Source organism: Sabethes cyaneus, chromosome 1 (assembly GCF_943734655.1).
Source record: "Sabethes cyaneus chromosome 1, idSabCyanKW18_F2, whole genome shotgun sequence".
Taxonomy (NCBI): Eukaryota; Metazoa; Arthropoda; class Insecta; order Diptera; family Culicidae; genus Sabethes; species Sabethes cyaneus.
Window position 1 is genome coordinate 75,444,081 of NC_071353.1, and position 19,654 is coordinate 75,463,734.

General features: G+C 27.5%; 3 protein-coding genes across 3 annotated transcripts; all 3 read right to left on the reverse strand.

Moving 5' to 3' along the window:
• Positions 1-203: 203 nt before the first annotated feature.
• Positions 204-5,678, reverse strand: LOC128745839 (uncharacterized). The gene is given in 3 exon segments (XM_053842911.1): positions 204-372; positions 374-3,606; positions 4,608-5,678. Coding segments are annotated over 3 exon segments (4,473 nt in total).
• An 8,933-nt stretch (positions 5,679-14,611) lies between these two features.
• On the reverse strand, positions 14,612-15,448 carry LOC128734754 (probable serine/threonine-protein kinase clkA; the record flags this gene model as incomplete). Its single annotated transcript, XM_053829096.1, has 1 exon — positions 14,612-15,448. A coding segment is annotated over one exon (837 nt), but the record flags the coding sequence as incomplete, so codon positions are not given.
• Positions 15,449-16,708: 1,260 nt separating this feature from the next.
• On the reverse strand, positions 16,709-17,221 carry LOC128734765 (myb-like protein D; the record flags this gene model as incomplete). The annotated part of the gene is made up of 1 exon (XM_053829107.1): positions 16,709-17,221. A coding segment is annotated over one exon (513 nt), but the record flags the coding sequence as incomplete, so codon positions are not given.
• Between the last annotated feature and the right edge of the window lie 2,433 nt (positions 17,222-19,654).

The following is a 19,654-nucleotide window of genomic DNA, read 5'->3' on the forward strand; positions in this document are numbered from 1 at the left end:
GATCGAAAGGTAAGTGCGTTTGAGTCAAATCAGCACAAGAACTTTTGGAGTATTCATTAAATCCATCCAACAAATGATGAAAATTAGAATGGCTTTACTTACTACGACGGGAATCAGAAATAAAACCTAGTACAGTACAACCTTGACGGAATAAAACCCCGCTCCTATAAAAACATGATTTTCAAACTTCATGTACCTTTTTCTCAGAGGGTGACCCGCTTCATCCTTTTGTTATAAACCACAATGTCAGGGCGATTGGCACGTATGAGGACATCCGTTATGATCGCGCGATCCCAGTACAGCTTTACACAGTCATTTTCCAGGACTGGGTGGGGCAGGTATTTGTAGTAGGGTACGTAGCAGTTTACCAAGTTGATGGTGCACAATCTTGGCAACCGTATTGTGGCGATTGAGGTAGGCCGTTTCTGCTAACGCTTGGCAGCCTGCAATAACATGCTCAATCGACTCCCCTACTACATTGCACTTACGGCAACGATCCTCTATGTTTTCGTGCAATCTGTACCTGCGGTAGTTCTTGGTTGCAATAACCCGGTCCTGGATGGCTACCATGAATCCTTCTGTCTCCGAAAAGAGATCACCTCGCACCAACCACGTATTTGATGCTGCTTTGTCTATGTGTGATTGTTCTAACTGATGGGGGTGCGTCCCATGCAGCTCTTTTTGCTTCCACGTTGCGATCTTTTCCTCGTCGGTTTTAAGAACGCAGTTCAGCTGATAGTCATGCTGCGCCAGGTGCAGAGCGCTGAACCCATGGTCTGCCTCGCAAACAGTGCGGTAGATTTCATGACGGTTCTGGCTTTCTACGAAATATCTCCGCAACTGTTGGATCTGTGAGGCACAAAGTGCCTGGATATCAATCACACCTATTCCTCCTTCATTACGTGGTAAGGTGATTCTTTCGGTGGCCGATTTTGGGTGGTGCGAACGGTGTTTTGTCAGCGATACTCTTAATGCTCGTTCGATCGCTTCCAAATCCGTTTTGGTCCATTTGACCACCCCGAAGCTGTATGTCAACAGCGGCACGTCAAACGTGTTTCTGGCCTTGATCTTGTTGCCAGCCGAGAGAAAAGTCTTCATTATACGGTTGATACGATGCAAGAAATTTTCCTGCAGTTCTTTCTTGATCATCGTGTGGTGAATACCTTTTAGTTGCAGGAATCCCAGGTATTTGTACGATTCACCTTCAACCATACTCCGAATCTCTTCTCTAGGGTTGACGCGGACACTTTCGGCGTCCATAACTTCACCCCGGTGAATATTGACGAGTCGACATTTGTCGATGCCCAACTCCATTCGGATATCGTTGCTGAACGTCGAAACCACTTGCAACAATTGATGCAGTTGATCCTTCGTTTCCGCAAACAGCTTCAAATCGTCCATATAGAAGGTGTGGGTAATTTTTGTTCTCGTTGTCCCACTCTTCAACTTGTAGCCATAACTGGTTCGGTTAAGTGTTCTGCTAAGGGGGTTCATCGCAAGGCAGAACCATAGAGGACTAAAGGTGTCACCTTGGAAGATCCCCCTTCTTATGCTAAGAGTTCTGGACCGTAACACTGTTGCTCCGTCGGTAATGTGCAGCGATGTGTTCCACATTCTCATTGCGTGCTTCATTAGCCTGATGACGCCATCGTCTATTTTATACAATTCCAGTACCTTAATGAGATACGTGTGTGGTACGGAGTCGTATGCTTTTTTATAGTCGATGTACGCCATACCAAGATTTCGTTTGTTTTGGCTTGCCTGACCAACAATAACTGCATCGATGATGACTTGGTCTTTGCAGCCTTGTGTGTTTTTTCGGCAGCCTTTCTGTTCTTCTGTCATCACTCCGTTGGCATCACAATGGTCCTGCACTTTACTACTAATTACCGACGATAGCACTTTGTACAGACTTGACAAGCATGTTATTGGTCTGTATTTGGCTGGGTCAGCTGTGTTTCGGTCCTTCGGTAGAAGGTAGGTTACCCCCTTAGTGATGAATTCTGGGAGTGTTCGGGGGTCTCTCAAGACCATATTGAAGCATTCCGCTAACCGTCCGTGAATTGTAGAGAACTTTTTATACCAGAAATTGTGGACAAAGTCTGGTCCAGGTGCGGCCCAATTCCTAGTATACCGTGTAGCCTCACGAATATCCTGGGCGGTCAATATTACAGCGGCCATGCTATCAATTTCATCACTATTTTCCTCCTCTTCTACCAACCACATCCCATCATTGTTGTGTTGAGCGGGGTTCTCCCATAAATTGGCCCAGAATTGTGTAACTTGGCCAATCTCCGGAAGTCCTTCGCTGTAGTTGGGTTTCTCTTTTCTGACGTGGTTATAGAACTCCCTTTCGTTAGTGTTGAACATTCGGTTTTGTTCTTTCCGTTTCGAACATTCAACATAACGTCGCATCCGCTTTGCAAGAGCACTTAACCGCTGTACATGGGTGTCGAGGATCTCCGTGACGTTTAGTTCACTGAGATTTTGGAGCTCTGAGGGTTGAACAATTTCCATTACTTGACGAACCAGCCTTCTCGATCGATTTCCCCTTGTATACTGTGTTAATCGACCGATTTTTACCCGCAAAGATGCAATTCTTGATTGCAATCGTCGCATCCAAGCTGGCTTCTGTTTACTGGGACGTGCACGACTTTCACCAATGTCTTGGGGATAAGTCCGCATACCCAAAGTCCTCACAACGGCTACAGCTGCGGAATAAACAATACACTGCAGTTCCTCAAGGTTCTCGGCGGCCTCAGAATACCGTGGCAAAATACCCTCGTTAAGAGTGCTTACTGCATTCGTCAGCCGATAGGAATACTGCAGCTTTGGTATCCGGTGTCGAGATAGGGGATCTGTACCTCGAAATTGTGTAACCGCTGCGTCCATTTGGAAAGCTAGTTCGTCTCGTAGCTGTTGTTGTTGTCGACCCAAGTCTTGTCCTGGGACGTGTGACTTCCCAACTGGTGTGTTTACAGATGCCACTGATTCGCGTCTTGCTGCATCTCTTCCAACAGAACTCCTCCTCGACGTATCACTCGATCTATTCCCTGTTCCCTCGAGCTCCCTTTGCACTTCCAACTTGATGGTATCCAGCTCTGTGGTAGTGAGCATGTTATTCGACAGTATTGTTCGTCGTCGACTGTACAGTTTGTTCCGATCAAGTTGGTTAGCAAATCGAGGGAACCGTTCATTGAACATGTCCAGCATCATTGGTCTGCCGGACATATCCGTCTCCAACCTCGTGCAAACGTAGTAGCAGCGGATCACATATATATTCATCTCTCTCGTCCACATGATCCGTTGCCGTGGGCGGCCTGCCAAAGTGAGCGACTGACGTCGGTCAGTCGTAGCATCATTAGCAGGTGCAGCATTGCCTTGGTGGTGTCTGTTACTGCTTCGTCTGTTTCGCGTTCGGTTTACGGGCTGAGCCCGTTGACTGGAAGGTCGCTCTTACACCTGATCATACTCCAGCCGCTGGCCGCTCGCTCTGTCCCCCGTTCCAGGACCAGCTCCAGTAGGGGCTCCCTCCTTGGGCGATCGCATGATATCTCGATTTTTTAGATTGTACTCCATATTGGGTTGACTTTTCTTTCCGGAAGCCTAACCGGTTAGTGAGGTCATGGGCTAAGGTACTTATAGCGGTACCCGCTCGCTTTGTCAGGACTGGTGTTCGGGTATTGTGGTTTTTCATGGGAACTAGACAGAGCCCACTGTTGATCCCCACCACACCCATAGACCATCCCCGCTGCTTGTCCGGTCCGGTCCGCTGCTTATTGCTATTATTATTACTATTATTATTATTATTATTATTATTATTATTATTATTATGATAGAGTTTTGGCACTTCTCAGCAAAAATGCTGGAAACTTTCACCTACCCTCGGGCTTCTTTATGCCAAGAGGGGTTAGGCTCTGTGGTTCTCATTCATATTTTTTTTTTTGTTGTTACGTCTGCTCCAGCTGTGTTTAATTGTGGTGATTCAGGAACCTCCTCGTAATATTACAGGTTTCAAGAACCACCGCTTTTTGGATATTGTCCAAATTTTTTTGGAGCTCTAGCTCTTCCAGGGAACGTTGTAGGCTACAGGGCACTACTCCGGTGGCTGATATGACCACCGGAACTATACGTACGCCCTCAAGGTGCCACATCTGCTTTAACTCCTCGGCCAAGTCGTGGTATTTCGTTATTTTGGCCGAGAATGTTGACTGGACATTGCGATCCAGCGGTACAGCGATGTCTATGAGGGTAACGTGCTTCCTCCTTTTGTCGTAGATCACAACGTCAGGACGATTGGCACGTATAAGGACGTCCGTAATAATCTCACGATCCCAGTACAACTTTATGCAGCTATTTTCCAGAACCGGGCTAGGCAGGTACTTATAGTAGGGTACGTAACAGTTTACCAAGTTGTGCTTCAAGGCGAGTTGCTGGTACACAATCTTGGCAACTGCATTGTGGCGTCCTAGGTAAGCCGTTTCGGCTAAGGCTGGACAGCCTGCAATCACATGCTCGATCGTTTCCCCTACTGAATTGCACTTTCGACAACGGTCTTCTATATCTTCGTGCAATATGTACCTGCGGTAGTTCTTCGTCGTAATAACCCGATCCTGAATGGCTACCATGAAGCCTTCCGTCTCCGAAAAGAGATCACCTCGCACCAACCACGCATTCGATGCCACTTTGTCTATATGCGCTTGCTCTAATTGATGGGGGTGCGTCCCATGTAGTTCCTTTGCTTTCCACGTTTCGACCTTTTCTGGTACGGTTTTTAGGTCGCAGTTCAGCTGGTAATGCTCCTGCGCCAGATGCAGGGCGCTGAACCCGTGGTCTGCTTCACAGACAGTGCGGTAGACAACATGACGAGTCTGACTATCTATGAAATATCTCCGCAACTGCTCGATCTGGGATACGCATAGCGCTTGGATGTCAGTGACACCTCTTCCTCCTTCTATGCGTGGTAAGGTGATTCTTTCGACTGCCGATCTTGGGTGGTGCGAACGGTGCTTGGTTAGCGATACTCGCAAGGTACGTTCAATCGCTTCCAAATCCGTTTTGGTCCATTTAACCACCCCGAAGCTGTATGTCAACAAAGGCACGGCAAACGTGTTTATCGCCTTTCCTTTGTTGCCGGCAGAGAGGAGTGATTTCAAAATACGGTTGACACGATACAGGAACCGTTCCTGCAGTTCTTTCCTGATAGTCGTGTGGTGAATACCTTTCAGTTGCAGGAATCCCAGGTATTTGTACGACTCACCTTCAATCATACTTCGAATTTCCTCCCTTTCGTTGATGCGGAAACTTTCAGCGTCCATTACTTTACCCCGATGGATATTTACGAGACGACATTTGTCGACGCCAAGCTCCATCCGAATATCGTTGCTGAACGTTGTCACCAGCTGCAACAGATGACGCAGCTTCTCCATAGTTTCCGCAAACAGCTTCAGATCGTCCATATAGAAGGTGTGGGTAATTATTGTACTCGTTGTCCCACTTTTCAATTGGTAGCCATAGCTGCTTCGGTTAAGTGCTTTGCTGAGGGGGTTCATCGCAAGGCAAAACCATAGCGGACTGAATGTATCGCCTTGGAAAATCCCCCTTTTTATGCTGAGAGTTCTGGATTGTAACACCTCTACCCCGTCGGTAGCGTGGAGTGAAGTGTTCCACATTCCCATTGCGTGCTTCATTTATTATTATTATTATTATTATTATTATTATTATTATTATTATTATTATTATTATTATTATTATTATTATTATTATTATTATTATTATTATTATTATTATTATTATTATTATTATTATTATTATTATTATTATTATTATTATTATTATTATTATTATTATTATTATTATTATTATTATTATTATTATTATTATTATTATTATTATTATTATTATTATTATTATTATTATTATTATTATTATTATTATTATTATTATTATTATTATTATTATTATTATTATTATTATTATTATTATTATTATTATTATTATTATTATTATTATTATTATTATTATTATTATTATTATTATTATTATTATTATTATTATTATTATTATTATTATTATTATTATTATTATTATTATTATTATTATTATTATTATTATTATTATTATTATTATTATTATTATTATTATTATTATTATTATTATTATTATTATTATTATTATTATTATTATTATTATTATTATTATTATTATTATTATTATTATTATTATTATTATTATTATTATTATTATTATTATTATTATTATTATTATTATTATTATTATTATTATTATTATTATTATTATTATTATTATTATTATTATTATTATTATTATTATTATTATTATTATTATTATTATTATTATTATTATTATTATTATTATTATTATTATTATTATTATTATTATTATTATTATTATTATTATTATTATTATTATTATTATTATTATTATTATTATTATTATTATTATTATTATTATTATTATTATTATTATTATTATTATTATTATTATTATTATTATTATTATTATTATTATTATTATTATTATTATTATTATTATTATTATTATTATTATTATTATTATTATTATTATTATTATTATTATTATTATTATTATTATTATTATTATTATTATTATTATTATTATTATTATTATTATTATTATTATTATTATTATTATTATTATTATTATTATTATTATTATTATTATTATTATTATTATTATTATTATTATTATTATTATTATTATTATTATTATTATTATTATTATTATTATTATTATTATTATTATTATTATTATTATTATTATTATTATTATTATTATTATTATTATTATTATTATTATTATTATTATTATTATTATTATTATTATTATTATTATTATTATTATTATTATTATTATTATTATTATTATTATTATTATTATTATTATTATTATTATTATTATTATTATTATTATTATTATTATTATTATTATTATTATTATTATTATTATTATTATTATTATTATTATTATTATTATTATTATTATTATTATTATTATTATTATTATTATTATTATTATTATTATTATTATTATTATTATTATTATTATTATTATTATTATTATTATTATTATTATTATTATTATTATTATTATTATTATTATTATTATTATTATTATTATTATTATTATTATTATTATTATTATTATTATTATTATTATTATTATTATTATTATTATTATTATTATTATTATTATTATTATTATTATTATTATTATTATTATTATTATTATTATTATTATTATTATTATTATTATTATTATTATTATTATTATTATTATTATTATTATTATTATTATTATTATTATTATTATTATTATTATTATTATTATTATTATTATTATTATTATTATTATTATTATTATTATTATTATTATTATTATTATTATTATTATTATTATTATTATTATTATTATTATTATTATTATTATTATTATTATTATTATTATTATTATTATTATTATTATTATTATTATTATTATTATTATTATTATTATTATTATTATTATTATTATTATTATTATTATTATTATTATTATTATTATTATTATTATTATTATTATTATTATTATTATTATTATTATTATTATTATTATTATTATTATTATTATTATTATTATTATTATTATTATTATTATTATTATTATTATTATTATTATTATTATTATTATTATTATTATTATTATTATTATTATTATTATTATTATTATTATTATTATTATTATTATTATTATTATTATTATTATTATTATTATTATTATTATTATTATTATTATTATTATTATTATTATTATTATTATTATTATTATTATTATTATTATTATTATTATTATTATTATTATTATTATTATTATTATTATTATTATTATTATTATTATTATTATTATTATTATTATTATTATTATTATTATTATTATTATTATTATTATTATTATTATTATTATTATTATTATTATTATTATTATTATTATTATTATTATTATTATTATTATTATTATTATTATTATTATTATTATTATTATTATTATTATTATTATTATTATTATTATTATTATTATTATTATTATTATTATTATTATTATTATTATTATTATTATTATTATTATTATTATTATTATTATTATTATTATTATTATTATTATTATTATTATTATTATTATTATTATTATTATTATTATTATTATTATTATTATTATTATTATTATTATTATTATTATTATTATTATTATTATTATTATTATTATTATTATTATTATTATTATTATTATTATTATTATTATTATTATTATTATTATTATTATTATTATTATTATTATTATTATTATTATTATTATTATTATTATTATTATTATTATTATTATTATTATTATTATTATTATTATTATTATTATTATTATTATTATTATTATTATTATTATTATTATTATTATTATTATTATTATTATTATTATTATTATTATTATTATTATTATTATTATTATTATTATTATTATTATTATTATTATTATTATTATTATTATTATTATTATTATTATTATTATTATTATTATTATTATTATTATTATTATTATTATTATTATTATTATTATTATTATTATTATTATTATTATTATTATTATTATTATTATTATTATTATTATTATTATTATTATTATTATTATTATTATTATTATTATTATTATTATTATTATTATTATTATTATTATTATTATTATTATTATTATTATTATTATTATTATTATTATTATTATTATTATTATTATTATTATTATTATTATTATTATTATTATTATTATTATTATTATTATTATTATTATTATTATTATTATTATTATTATTATTATTATTATTATTATTATTATTATTATTATTATTATTATTATTATTATTATTATTATTATTATTATTATTATTATTATTATTATTATTATTATTATTATTATTATTATTATTATTATTATTATTATTATTATTATTATTATTATTATTATTATTATTATTATTATTATTATTATTATTATTATTATTATTATTATTATTATTATTATTATTATTATTATTATTATTATTATTATTATTATTATTATTATTATTATTATTATTATTATTATTATTATTATTATTATTATTATTATTATTATTATTATTATTATTATTATTATTATTATTATTATTATTATTATTATTATTATTATTATTATTATTATTATTATTATTATTATTATTATTATTATTATTATTATTATTATTATTATTATTATTATTATTATTATTATTATTATTATTATTATTATTATTATTATTATTATTATTATTATTATTATTATTATTATTATTATTATTATTATTATTATTATTATTATTATTATTATTATTATTATTATTATTATTATTATTATTATTATTATTATTATTATTATTATTATTATTATTATTATTATTATTATTATTATTATTATTATTATTATTATTATTATTATTATTATTATTATTATTATTATTATTATTATTATTATTATTATTATTATTATTATTATTATTATTATTATTATTATTATTATTATTATTATTATTATTATTATTATTATTATTATTATTATTATTATTATTATTATTATTATTATTATTATTATTATTATTATTATTATTATTATTATTATTATTATTATTATTATTATTATTATTATTATTATTATTATTATTATTATTATTATTATTATTATTATTATTATTATTATTATTATTATTATTATTATTATTATTATTATTATTATTATTATTATTATTATTATTATTATTATTATTATTATTATTATTATTATTATTATTATTATTATTATTATTATTATTATTATTATTATTATTATTATTATTATTATTATTATTATTATTATAGAGTTTTGGCACTTCTCAGCAAAAATGCTGGAAACTTTCACCTACCCTCGGGCTTCTTTATGCCAAGAGGGGTTAGGCTCTGTGGTTCTCATTCATATTTTTTTTTGTTGTTACGTCTGCTCCAGCTGTGTTTAATTGTGGTGATTCAGGAACCTCCTCGTAATATTACAGGTTTCAAGAACCACCGCTTTTTGGATATTGTCCAAATTTTTTTGGAGCTCTAGCTCTTCCAGGGAACGTTGTAGGCTACAGGGCACTACTCCGGTGGCTGAGATGACCACCGGAACTATACGTACGCCCTCAAGGTGCCACATCTGCTTTAACTCCTCGGCCAAGTCGTGGTATTTCGTTATTTTGGCCGAGAATGTTGACTGGACATTGCGATCCAGCGGTACAGCGATGTCTATGAGGGTAACGTACTTCCTCCTTTTGTCGTAGATCACAACGTCAGGACGATTGGCACGTATAAGGACGTCCGTAATAATCTCACGATCCCAGTACAACTTTATGCAGCTATTTTCCAGAACCGGGCTAGGCAGGTACTTATAGTAGGGTACGTAACAGTTTACCAAGTTGTGCTTCAAGGCGAGTTGCTGGTGCACAATCTTGGCAACTGCATTGTGGCGTCCTAGGTAAGCCGTTTCGGCTAAGGCTGGACAGCCTGCAATCACATGCTCGATCGTTTCCCCTACTGAATTGCACTTTCGACAACGGTCTTCTATATCTTCGTGCAATATGTACCTGCGGTAGTTCTTCGTCGTAATAACCCGATCCTGAATGGCTACCATGAAGCCTTCTGTCTCCGAAAAGAGATCACCTCGCACCAACCACGCATTCGATGCCACTTTGTCTATATGCGCTTGCTCTAATTGATGGGGGTGCGTCCCATGTAGTTCCTTTGCTTTCCACGTTTCGACCTTTTCTGGTACGGTTTTTAGGTCGCAGTTCAGCTGGTAATGCTCCTGCGCCAGATGCAGGGCGCTGAACCCGTGGTCTGCTTCACAGACAGTGCGGTAGACAACATGACGAGTCTGACTATCTATGAAATATCTCCGCAACTGCTCGATCTGGGATACGCATAGCGCTTGGATGTCAGTGACACCTCTTCCTCCTTCCATGCGTGGTAAGGTGATTCTTTCGACTGCCGATCTTGGGTGGTGCGAACGGTGCTTGGTTAGCGATACTCGCAAGGTACGTTCAATCGCTTCCAAATCCGTTTTGGTCCATTTAACCACCCCGAAGCTGTATGTCAACAAAGGCACGGCAAACGTGTTTATCGCCTTTACTTTGTTGCCGGCAGAGAGGAGTGATTTCAAAATACGGTTGACACGATACAGGAACCGTTCCTGCAGTTCTTTCCTGATAGTCGTGTGGTGAATACCTTTCAGTTGCAGGAATCCCAGGTATTTGTACGACTCACCTTCAATCATACTTCGAATTTCCTCCCTTTCGTTGATGCGGAAACTTTCAGCGTCCATTACTTTACCCCGATGGATATTTACGAGACGACATTTGTCGACACCAAGCTCCATCCGAATATCGTTGCTGAACGTTGTCACCAGCTGCAACAGATGACGCAGCTTCTCCATAGTTTCCGCAAACAGCTTCAGATCGTCCATATAGAAGGTGTGGGTAATTATTGTACTCGTTGTCCCACTTTTCAATTGGTAGCCATAGCTGCTTCGGTTAAGTGCTTTGCTGAGGGGGTTCATCGCAAGGCAAAACCATAGCGGACTGAATGTATCGCCTTGGAAAATCCCCCTTTTTATGCTGAGAGTTCTGGATCGTAACACCTCTATCCCGTCGGTAGTGTGGAGTGAAGTGTTCCACATTCCCATTGCGTGCTTCATTAACCTGATGATGCCACCGTCTATTTTATACAATTCTAGTACCTTAATTAGGTACGAGTGGGGTACTGAATCGTATGCCTTCTTGTAGTCGATGTACGCCATACTGAGGTTTCGCCTATTTCGGCTTGCCTGTCCCACAATGACTGCATCGATGATGACTTGGTCTTTACAGCCTTGTGTGTTTTTACGGCATCCTTTTTGTTCTTCAGTCATCACTCCATTTGCATCGCAATGGTACTGCACCTTTTGGGTGATTACCGACGAGAGCACCTTGTACAGGCTTGAAAGACATGTTATTGGCCTGTACTTGGCGGGATTAGTTGTGTTCCGATCTTTGGGTAGAAGATAGGTTACCCCTTTAGTGATGAATTCTGGCAGCTCCTGGGGGTTTCTTAGTACCGTGTTGAAGCATTCCGCCATCCGCCCATGGATTGCAGAGAACTTTTTATACCAAAAATTGTGCACAAAATCTGGTCCTGGTGCGGCCCAATTCCTGGTATACCGTGTAGCCTCGTGGATATCCTCGGCGGTCACTGCTACGGGGGCCATGCGTTCAATTTCACCACTGCCTTCTTCCTCTTCTACCAACCACATCGCATTATTGTTGTGTTGAGCGGGGTTCTCCCATATATTGGCCCAAAACTGTGTAATTTCGCCAAGTTCTGGGAGTCCCTCGCTGTAATCGGTTTTGTTATTGCTGATGTGGTTATAGAACTCCTTTTCGTTAGTGTTGAACATCCGGTTTTGTTGTTTCCGCTTTGAACATTCAACATAACGTCGCATCCGTTTAGCAAGAGCACTTAACCTTTGTACATGGGTGTCGAGGATCTCAGTGATGTTGAGTTCACTGAGATTTAGGAGCTCTGCGGGCTTTACGATTTCTTTCACCTGACGAACCAGCCTTCTTGATCGGTTTCCCCTCTTGTATTGTGTTAACCGACCTATCTTCACCCTCAACGATGCTATCCTAGATTCTAGTCGTAGCATCCATGCGGGTTTTCGTGTTTGGGGGCGTACATGGGCCTCACCATTACTTGGGGGGAAGGTCCGTACTCCCATAGTTCTCACAACGGCTACAGCTGCGGAATACACTATACATTGCAGTTCCTCAAGGTTCTCAGCGGTTTCAGTATACAGTGGCAAAACATCCTCGTTAAGGATTCTTACTGCATTCGTTAGCCGGAAGGAATATTGCAGCTTTGGTATCCGGTGTCGGGATAAGGGGTCTGTTCCCCGAAATTGTGTAACCGCTGCGTTCATTTCGAAAGCTAGTTCGTCAAGTAATTGTTGTCGTTGTTGGTCCATTGTTAGTTCTGGAGCATGCAATGATGGTTCCTCCACTGACATGTTTATGGATGCAGTCGATTCCCGCCGTGCTGCATCGTGCCCAACAGAACTCCTACTCGACACATCGCTCGATCTGTTCCCTGTACTCCCTAGTTCCCTTTGCACTTCCAGCTTGATGCTGTCTAACTCGGCGGTAGTGAGCATGTTGTTTGTCAATATTGCTCGTCGTCGGGTGTACAGCTTATTCCGGTCAAGCTGGTTGGCAAATCGAGGGAACCGCTCATTGAACATGTCCAGCATTCTAGGCCTGCCGGACATATCCGTCTCCAACCTCGTGCAAACGTAGTAGCAGCGGATCACATACATGTTCATCTCCCTCGTCCACATGATCCGCTGCCGTTGGCGGCCTGCCAAGGTGAGCGACTGACGTCGGTCAGCCGTAGCAACATTAGCAGGTGCAGCATTGCCTTGGTGGTGTCTGTTGCTGCTTCTTCGGTTTCGCGTTCGGTGTACGGGCTGAGCCCGTTGACTGGAAGGTCGCTCTTGCACCACGTCTTCCTCCAGCCGCTGGCCGCTCGCTCTGTCCCCCGTTCCAGGACCAGCTCCAGTAGGGGCTCCCTCCTCGGGCGATCGCATTATTATTCTATTCCGTAAATTGTACTCCATATTGGGTTGACTTTTCTTTCCGGAAGTCTAACCGGCTAGTGAGGTCATGGGCTAAGGCACTTATAGCGGTACCTACTCGCTTTGTCAGGACTGGCGTTCAGGTATTGTGGTTTTTCATGGAAACTAAACAGAGCCCACTGTTGAGCCCCACCACACCCATAGACCATCCCCGCTGCTTGTCCGGGATTGCTTATTTAATTCGCAACTAACCATTATATCTAATGGCCGTTAGTTATCCGCAACCTACAACCCGCTCGGCCGCTTGCAGCTAAGCGCCGTTGAGTCCTCACCTCCTCGAACGGTACCGATTATTATTATTATTATTATTATTATTATTATTATTATTATTATTATTATTATTATTATTATTATTATTATTATTATTATTATTATTATTATTATTATTATTATTATTATTATTATTATTATTATTATTATTATTATTATTATTATTATTATTATTATTATTATTATTATTATTATTATTATTATTATTATTATTATTATTATTATTATTATTATTATTATTATTATTATTATTATTATTATTATTATTATTATTATTATTATTATTATTATTATTATTATTATTATTATTATTATTATTATTATTATTATTATTATTATTATTATTATTATTATTATTATTATTATTATTATTATTATTATTATTATTATTATTATTATTATTATTATTATTATTATTATTATTATTATTATTATTATTATTATTATTATTATTATTATTATTATTATTATTATTATTATTATTATTATTATTATTATTATTATTATTATTATTATTATTATTATTATTATTATTATTATTATTATTATTATTATTATTATTATTATTATTATTATTATTATTATTATTATTATTATTATTATTATTATTATTATTATTATTATTATTATTATTATTATTATTATTATTATTATTATTATTATTATTATTATTATTATTATTATTATTATTATTATTATTATTATTATTATTATTATTATTATTATTATTATTATTATTATTATTATTATTATTATTATTATTATTATTATTATTATTATTATTATTATTATTATTATTATTATTATTATTATTATTATTATTATTATTATTATTATTATTATTATTATTATTATTATTATTATTATTATTATTATTATTATTATTATTATTATTATTATTATTATTATTATTATTATTATTATTATTATTATTATTATTATTATTATTATTATTATTATTATTATTATTATTATTATTATTATTATTATTATTATTATTATTATTATTATTATTATTATTATTATTATTATTATTATTATTATTATTATTATTATTATTATTATTATTATTATTATTATTATTATTATTATTATTATTATTATTATTATTATTATTATTATTATTATTATTATTATTATTATTATTATTATTATTATTATTATTATTATTATTATTATTATTATTATTATTATTATTATTATTATTATTATTATTATTATTATTATTATTATTATTATTATTATTATTATTATTATTATTATTATTATTATTATTATTATTATTATTATTATTATTATTATTATTATTATTATTATTATTATTATTATTATTATTATTATTATTATTATTATTATTATTATTATTATTATTATTATTATTATTATTATTATTATTATTATTATTATTATTATTATTATTATTATTATTATTATTATTATTATTATTATTATTATTATTATTATTATTATTATTATTATTATTATTATTATTATTATTATTATTATTATTATTATTATTATTATTATTATTATTATTATTATTATTATTATTATTATTATTATTATTATTATTATTATTATTATTATTATTATTATTATTATTATTATTATTATTATTATTATTATTATTATTATTATTATTATTATTATTATTATTATTATTATTATTATTATTATTATTATTATTATTATTATTATTATTATTATTATTATTATTATTATTATTATTATTATTATTATTATTATTATTATTATTATTATTATTATTATTATTATTATTATTATTATTATTATTATTATTATTATTATTATTATTATTATTATTATTATTATTATTATTATTATTATTATTATTATTATTATTATTATTATTATTATTATTATTATTATTATTATTATTATTATTATTATTATTATTATTATTATTATTATTATTATTATTATTATTATTATTATTATTATTATTATTATTATTATTATTATTATTATTATTATTATTATTATTATTATTATTATTATTATTATTATTATTATTATTATTATTATTATTATTATTATTATTATTATTATTATTATTATTATTATTATTATTATTATTATTATTATTATTATTATTATTATTATTATTATTATTATTATTATTATTATTATTATTATTATTATTATTATTATTATTATTATTATTATTATTATTATTATTATTATTATTATTATTATTATTATTATTATTATTATTATTATTATTATTATTATTATTATTATTATTATTATTATTATTATTATTATTATTATTATTATTATTATTATTATTATTATTATTATTATTATTATTATTATTATTATTATTATTATTATTATTATTATTATTATTATTATTATTATTATTATTATTATTATTATTATTATTATTATTATTATTATTATTATTATTATTATTATTATTATTATTATTATTATTATTATTATTATTATTATTATTATTATTATTATTATTATTATTATTATTATTATTATTATTATTATTATTATTATTATTATTATTATTATTATTATTATTATTATTATTATTATTATTATTATTATTATTATTATTATTATTATTATTATTATTATTATTATTATTATTATTATTATTATTATTATTATTATTATTATTATTATTATTATTATTATTATTATTATTATTATTATTATTATTATTATTATTATTATTATTATTATTATTATTATTATTATTATTATTATTATTATTATTATTATTATTATTATTATTATTATTATTATTATTATTATTATTATTATTATTATTATTATTATTATTATTATTATTATTATTATTATTATTATTATTATTATTATTATTATTATTATTATTATTATTATTATTATTATTATTATTATTATTATTATTATTATTATTATTATTATTATTATTATTATTATTATTATTATTATTATTATTATTATTATTATTATTATTATTATTATTATTATTATTATTATTATTATTATTATTATTATTATTATTATTATTATTATTATTATTATTATTATTATTATTATTATTATTATTATTATTATTATTATTATTATTATTATTATTATTATTATTATTATTATTATTATTATTATTATTATTATTATTATTATTATTATTATTATTATTATTATTATTATTATTATTATTATTATTATTATTATTATTATTATTATTATTATTATTATTATTATTATTATTATTATTATTATTATTATTATTATTATTATTATTATTATTATTATTATTATTATTATTATTATTATTATTATTATTATTATTATTATTATTATTATTATTATTATTATTATTATTATTATTATTATTATTATTATTATTATTATTATTATTATTATTATTATTATTATTATTATTATTATTATTATTATTATTATTATTATTATTATTATTATTATTATTATTATTATTATTATTATTATTATTATTATTATTATTATTATTATTATTATTATTATTATTATTATTATTATTATTATTATTATTATTATTATTATTATTATTATTATTATTATTATTATTATTATTATTATTATTATTATTATTATTATTATTATTATTATTATTATTATTATTATTATTATTATTATTATTATTATTATTATTATTATTATTATTATTATTATTATTATTATTATTATTATTATTATTATTATTATTATTATTATTATTATTATTATTATTATTATTATTATTATTATTATTATTATTATTATTATTATTATTATTATTATTATTATTATTATTATTATTATTATTATTATTATTATTATTATTATTATTATTATTATTATTATTATTATTATTATTATTATTATTATTATTATTATTATTATTATTATTATTATTATTATTATTATTATTATTATTATTATTATTATTATTATTATTATTATTATTATTATTATTATTATTATTATTATTATTATTATTATTATTATTATTATTATTATTATTATTATTATTATTATTATTATTATTATTATTATTATTATCAGAATTTGTCACTTCTCAGCAGTAATGCTGGAAACTTTCACCTACCCCGGGCTATCCGTTTTGCCAAAGGGGTTAGGCTCTGAGGTCTCATTCATCAGTTATTAATTTTTTTGGTGTTTGAGTGTTTGCTTCGGTTGGATTAGTTATAGTGGTTCAGGAACCTCCGTACAATGTTGCAGCCCAGAACCACCGCTTTCTGGATTACTTGTAGTTCGGTGCGCAGCTCCAAATCTTCTAAGGAGCGCAGTAGAGTACAGGGAACTAGTCCAGTAGCAGAGATTACTACTGGAACTATTCGTACTTCCTCCAGGTGCCACATTTGCCGTAACTCCTCGACCAAATCATGGTATTTCGTGATTTTGGTCGAGAAAGTTGATAGCACATTGTGGTCTAGCGGTACAGCAATATCGATGAGGGTGACCCGCTTCATCCTTTTGTTGTAGACCACAATGTCAAGACGATTGGCACGTATGAGGACATCCGTTATGATCGCGCGATCCCAGTATCTGATTCCGTCAAGATCAGCACGGCGAAACACCGGTGTACCATCATTCCCGAAGGCATCCGTTGGGAGATCCAACAGGACGTCCAAAGCAGGATGGTCTGCATCGAGAGCGATCAAAGGCTCAATTGCTTCCGAAACGGTGCAGACTGGTGTTGCGGCTTCGTTAGTCAAGACCAAATCAAGAAATCTTGCGTTTTTGTTGGCAATACCATTGACTATCATCAATTCATGTAGGGTAAAACCGTCGATAAGTGTAGAACTGGCAGCAGATAATTTATTTATTTATTTATTTACAAGTCTTCGACTAATTCGTACAGACTGTCCCTACATATTACTTATTCTATGTTTAAAGGTTAATATACTAATGTTAAAATCATAGCACTCTGAGATATTGTCAAACTCTCTACAGCAAACATTAAACGGATTATTTTGGGCATATTGAGTACGATACACAGGAAGCCGAAGGAAATGAGGCTGGCGAGTAGGCCTTGGAGGCACGTTGATTGGAACACGGCTCAGCAAGTCGGGGCAGTCGATATTATTGCCAAGAAGGTCGAAAACAAAAAGCCGTTGCAGCAGTGTCCTTCTAGTTGTCAGCGTCGGTAGATGGATAAGCACGCATCGGTTTTCGTAATGCGGTAGACGAACTGGATCGCGCCAGGGTAGGAGTCGTAGGGCATATCGAACAAAGTGGCGTTGGATTCGTTCGATTCGATTTACTTGCACAGCATGATAAGGAGCCCACACAAGCACTCCATACACCAGTATGCTCCGTACAAGTGCACAATATAACGACTTTAGACAGTAGACATCTTGGAATTGCTTCGTGTTTCGTTTGACGAACCCCAATACAGCATAGGCTTTGGCATTAGTAGACGCAATGTGCTGTGTTAAACTCAATTTGCTGTCTAGTAGAATGCCCAGATCTTTCACTGTATTTACACGGTTGATACTTGCTGCAGACATTTTATAATCGAATGTTATAACGTTGCGTCTTTTTCTGCAGAAAGAGATAGCATTACATTTCTGTACATTCACTTCCATCCCGTTCAGCGAGCACCAGTTTACTAACG